Source organism: Lathyrus oleraceus, chromosome 6 (genome assembly GCF_024323335.1).
Source record: "Lathyrus oleraceus cultivar Zhongwan6 chromosome 6, CAAS_Psat_ZW6_1.0, whole genome shotgun sequence".
In the NCBI taxonomy this organism is placed as follows: domain Eukaryota; kingdom Viridiplantae; phylum Streptophyta; class Magnoliopsida; order Fabales; family Fabaceae; genus Lathyrus; species Lathyrus oleraceus.
In genome coordinates, this window is record NC_066584.1 from 55,477,251 (window position 1) to 55,483,317 (window position 6,067).

General features: G+C 35.6%; 1 protein-coding gene across 1 annotated transcript; it reads left to right on the forward strand.

The window, feature by feature from the left end:
* The first annotated feature begins 673 nt into the window (after positions 1–673).
* On the forward strand, positions 674–1,823 carry LOC127092567 (probable pterin-4-alpha-carbinolamine dehydratase, chloroplastic). Its single transcript, XM_051031465.1, has 3 exons — positions 674–1,186; positions 1,257–1,449; positions 1,528–1,823. Exons 1-3 carry the CDS (start codon positions 695–697, stop codon positions 1,617–1,619), a joined length of 777 nt encoding a protein of 258 aa, XP_050887422.1. The 5' UTR covers positions 674–694; the 3' UTR covers positions 1,620–1,823.
* The last annotated feature ends 4,244 nt before the right edge of the window (positions 1,824–6,067 follow it).

Sequence of the window (6,067 nt, forward strand, 5' to 3'; positions counted from 1 at the left end):
CGTCTATAACTAACTAATGGTGTAAAACCCTTTTACACTGACATTGTATCTCAATTAATCTCTATGTTTTAAATATATGAAATTAGAGATTAATTGAAATACACTGTCAGTGTAAAAGAGTTTTACACCATCACTTAATTATAGACGTTGGATATTAAAAGAAGTTTGACTTTTATTTTAAAAATCTATAAAGTAATACAAATGGGTGATGGTGATGAACCGACGGTGTAAAACTTTTTACACTGACAGTGTATAGTAATTAATCTCATGAAATTATAAAAAAAAAATTTAAAATACACTGACAGTGTAAAATGATTTTACACCGTCAGTTAATCCTAGACGTTGGATATTGAAATAAGTTTGACTTTTATTTTAAAAATCTATAAAGTAATGCAAGGTGATGGTGATGTAAATCTTTTTACATTGACATTGGATAGTAATTAATTAAAAAAATGTGGATTTTGAGAATCCCCATAAAAATATATATTTTTAGAGACATTGATCAAAATTTAATTTTTTATTAAAAGTCTATAAAAAAATTCAAAAAAATTAATATTTTCTTATACAGACCCCAAAAATAATATATTATTACAATTTGTTATATTAATAAATTAAAAATAAAAAATTTTATATTTGATTTTGTTTTAGAAAAAGAAACCGAATAAATTTTATAAAAAGACATAGTATATAAACCATGAAAGAAAAGAATAGTAAAATTAGAAGTTCCTCCACCACTAAACAAAACCAATCCATTCCATTCAACTTCACAATCCACCCAATCCAACCCAAAGAAAAAGAAACCAGCACTCTCCATAAATCAATGGCTACAACCAAGCTTCTATTATCATTCCCTCTCTTCCAACTGCAACTCCTCCCCACCACCACCACCACCACCACCGCCGCCACCGCCAAAATCAATCCTTCATTCAGTTTCCAGCACCGTAATGGATTCTCCCCACTCCGCTCCATGCCTAACGATTTCTTGGGGGATTTTGGAGCCAGAGACCCTTTCCCAGCCGAGGTTGAAAGTAAATTCGGAGATAAAGTTCTAGGTAGTTACAACACGGAACACAAAATCCTCATCCCCAATATCTCGGCTCTTTCTCTTTCTCAACAGGATTGTCTTCCCATTTCACCTCTACAGTCTCCTCTTTCCATAGACGATGCTAACCAGCTTATAAGAAAGGTAACTATCTCTCTATCTATCTCTCTAAGCCAATTTGATATTTTCTAACTTGTGATACATTTTTGTCTAGGTTTTGGGTTGGAGACTTGTGAATGAGGAAGGAGTACTTAAACTCAGATGTCTGTGGAAATTGAGAGATTTTAAATGCGGAGTCGAACTCATTAACAGAATCTCTAAGGTCGTAGAGAATACAGGCCATTTCCCCAATATACACATAGAACAGCCAAATCAAGTCAGAGCAGAGCTATCGACAACATCCATTGGTAAGGGCAATATTGTGTGATACAGTTACAGTCACGAATTTTAGAGCATGACATTTGAAAGGGTTGAAAATTTTGCAGGTGGATTGAGTATGAATGATTTCATTGTAGCTGCAAAGATAGATGCAATAAAGACATCAGATCTTGTCCCAAGGAAAAGAGTTTGGGCTTAATGCTCCATGAGTTATCACTATTTTGTGTTATTTGATGAAATCTATTATTCTTTGCTTTCTTTTTTAAGTCTTTATACATGTTAGATGCTTTTTCATTTTTGTGTTTGGTAAGTGTAATTTTGAGTTTGAGGGTTCAAGTGTTCAACTAAGAATTAAACATTAGTACCTACCTTCCATATTATAAGATGTTTTTTATAGAGATAATTGGTTCCAAATTATAAATTATAAGTCATTTTATCATTCTAATAACTAACATAAATATTTATTTTTCTATATGTTCTTTAAATTTAGGTTTAATATCTTTTTCAGTTTTATATATTAATTCTAAGGTTTATTTTATTCCTTTAACTTTAAAAAGTTACATATTTGTTACTATTTAAGTATCTAAAATGTAATATGTTAGTCAATTTTTTCTAATTGGTGATAGAGAAACTCATAAATCGGTTGTTAAATTCATCCATAATTGAACGAAAAGGAGAAATATGACATAAATTTTAAAAAGTTAAAGATTAACATGAGATTTTTAGAGTTAAATGATTAAAATGAATTCCAATGTTAACATGCTAGACCAAAATATATTAAATCTTCTTTAAATTTTAAATAATTTATATTTATGAAATAACAAAAATGTCATAATATAATTTAAGATGGTTGGACTATTATTTTATTTATGTGTGTGAAAATGGTTGCAAAGGTATAATAAAACAATAATTTTTATTTTGATATTCTGAAATTTAATTAGACACAAAATTCAATAATTAAAACTTATTTTAAAATAATTCAATAAAAAAATTAGAATTTTTTACAAAAATAACCCATTTTTTTAAGGAAATTCTCAAAATACCTCTAGTTTCAAAAAAAATCTCAAACTACCCCATTTTTAGGAGGAGGCGTCAATTCAATTGGCGACTCCTCTTAAAAATTGAATGGAGGCGCCAATCCAATTGACGCCCATGTGTATTACTTGAGAGGAGACGCCAATTGGATTGACGCCTCAGTGTAAAATGCATTTTTTTTTGTTATAAATAGATGTGTTGTGTGAGTCATTGTTCCACATCTCAATTAATTATTTGACAATCATGTTTGGTGTTCGTCGCCGATACGGAAAGGTGATTTATGCGAGAGACAAATCTCAGATGCTAATGTTGTTCTGGAACATCACTACATTCGATCAACTGAAGAGGGAGTTGGTTCGTTGGTTAGATGGGAAAATACCATAAGGGGAAAAAATTAGAAGTATTAAGAGACTTGACAGTATTTTTGGTTGGGTGCGAATGAAAACTGATAAGGGTGCTATGGAAATGATGTTCGGTCGAGATGACATCAATTTGATTGTTGTAATTAGTTAGAAATATTTTTGTTTTCAGTTAGCTTATTTTGTACTGATGTTTGTTGTGAACCTCGTTGTAACAAAAATTTAATGATATGTAATGACTGAAGGTTACAGAAATACAATGTTACAAAAAGCTTAAGACCTAGATGATGCTCCTCGATTGGGACAGTTGTTCTTGTTGTGTCATGGTTGACGACAGATACTACATAATCTTATCCTTTTATCTGTCGAATCCATTTCTGTCCTGATACGTGTGCTGTTTAGCCTTCCTTTTTTCTTTCTACGTATCTCGTCGTTGTGCCAAACTATATCACCTTCATATGGAGGCCAGTATTCCTCCATTGGTCGTATCGAGAAGCTTTGATTATATACATTCATGACGGTGACAACCTTGTACACATCAGATAAATGGTTGTAAGCGTCTTGACGAGTATATGCGCATGCTGCAATGACATGGGAGCAAGGAATGCGGAAGGCCTGAAATTTTCCACAGTCACACCAACTTCTGTTTAGTCTAACAACATAGGCTAAATTTGGTCTCCCCTCGTTGTGGTCCATTGTTTCCTGGACGCTGAAATTTTGTCTATGACGGTCAAAGACTGTTACAGCGTGTGTGCTAGCTTTGATGCTCTCCTCTTGCATGACTTTCATGCAACACTCACTGAATACTTGCCCAAACATTAACACCGCACTCCATCTTTCACCTCTGGCTGCGAACGTAGAAGCCAACCTATAATAGGTCGATCTTACCAAGGCGGTTATTGGCAGATTTCTAATTCCTTTGAATACCCCGTTCATGCATTCCACAAGGTTTGTTGTCATGTGGCCCCATCGACAACCTCTGTCAAATGCCCTTGTCCACTGCTCTACTGGTATGTTATTTAGCCATCTCCATGCATCTTCATTAGACAGTCTAATTTCATCACGATAATATTGAAATGACGACTGAGTTAGAGCATACCCAACATTCACCACCTTCTTGCGAAGATTCTCATCTTTTTTTGCACGCATGAAGTTTTGTGCAATATGTCTAATGCAATAGACATGGGTAGAAGGAGGATCATATCATCCGTTGTCATGGTTGTTGTAGGCACTCTCAATGGCAACATGTCTATCAGAAATCAAACAGAGATTGGCTTGTGGAGCCACATGCGTTCTGAGAGGTCGAAGAAAGAAACCCCATCCACCAGCCGTTTCACCTTTAACCAGAGTAAAGGCAATGGGAAAAACATTGTTGTTGCCGTCTTGTCCAACCGCCATAAGCAAAGTACCCTTGTATTTACCGTATAACCAAGTGCCATCAATTTGAATAATAGGTTTGCAGAATGCGAAACCTTTGATGCATGGGCCAAACGCCCAAAAGAGACGGTGAAAGATTCTATTACCTGTAACACAGGTTCCGTCTGGCATCATTGCTGGCAATGTCTCCATAATTGCCACAGTTCCCGGGACATATGTTTTTAGTGCTCATAAAAACCGTGACAATTCTTTGTATGAATCCTCCCAGTTGCTGAATATCTGTTCAACAACCTTTGTCCTTGCAATCCAGGATTTCTTGTAAGATGAAGTATAATTATATGTTGTTCTGATATGGGATATAATTATACTCACCTTCACTGATTGGTCTTTATTAACCAACGGCAGAATGTCTTGACATATCAATGCAGCGCTTAGTTTACGGTGATCTTGTTCAACGTTAGTTACAATGCAAGTGTGAGGTGGGTCTATTGAAGTGATCTCCCAAGATTCATTTTTCTTTTTGTAAGACGCAGCCAACCGAAACTTACAAAGGATGTTACAACATTTGATAACATACCTTCTTGAATAGTGTGTTTCACTATAAAATCAGCAGAGTTGTTCATGTGGAATTTTTTGATAGCTCGCACACATTCTTCTTTAGTACGAAACATGTCTCCCACCTTTAATTCGCCTTATGATCGTGGATACGGGTTATAGAAAACACTATTGGATGTTTCATCGTCGTGCATATCCACATTTGTCATATGTTGAGGCGGATTGTAGACATGACTAGGAGGTATTGGTGGTGGTTGATCATCATCTTCAATGTCTTTGTTCAGCATGTGATCAACCTGTATCTCGGTCTCCTCTTCTTCTTCATCAATGACGTCCACTTCTGCTTCTGCTTCTGGGTTGACGTCATCTGACCATTATGGATCAAATTAACTAGATTCATCTTGACTGGTTATTTGAGACTGTTGAGATGGTATACATGGTAGAAGAGTAATGTACAACTCAATACAGTTGTAGCCTGAATGTTCATGACTAACAAACATGTATTCAACATCTTCATCGTCTCATACCTTAAGCGGGAAAAACTTGCATTGACTATTCTCGCAAAATATTGGATTTTGATACGTGATCTTTGACACAATACCCGATCCTATACAGGATTGTATTTTTTTTTCAAATGCAAGAAGGTTGCATTTCTCTTGATCGTAAGTCTAATGGTATCAGTGTTTCGAAAACAAAAACCATATAGCTCAGACTCGTATGTTTCACCGTTGCAGTGAACGTTGACACTGTATTTTGGTGAAGATGATATTGTGCAGATGAAAACTATTTTCTTGCTGCAGATGAATGTGAGTGATGTGTCTTGGATGTTGATAGTAAGACACTTAAATATGTGAGTGAAGTGTCACACATGCTAGCTAGTTCGAAATGATGTGTCGCACATGCAAGTTAGTCTGAAATGATGTGTCAACCATGCAAGCTACTAAGAAGTGACATGTTCAGCATGCAAGAGAGAGGACAACCATGTGTCACACATGCAGACACACACTCCAATTAAATTGGCGCCCCCATTCATTCCTTGCACATGGGCGCCAATCCATTTGGCGAAACCTTGTCTTGCATGCATGCAAACCTCGAAACCAAGCAATCAGACCTAGGTCTTGCATGCATGTCCCTATGGAGGCGCCAATTTGAATGGCGACACCATGTACAAAATGCACATGGGCGCCAATTTAATTGGAGACAACATGCAAGCACAACTTTTCATGCTCCCATTCATTTGCCTATAAATACATTCACACCATCAACACTTCTTCTACACAATCACTCTCACTACTTCTTCTACAATACTTCTTCTACAATT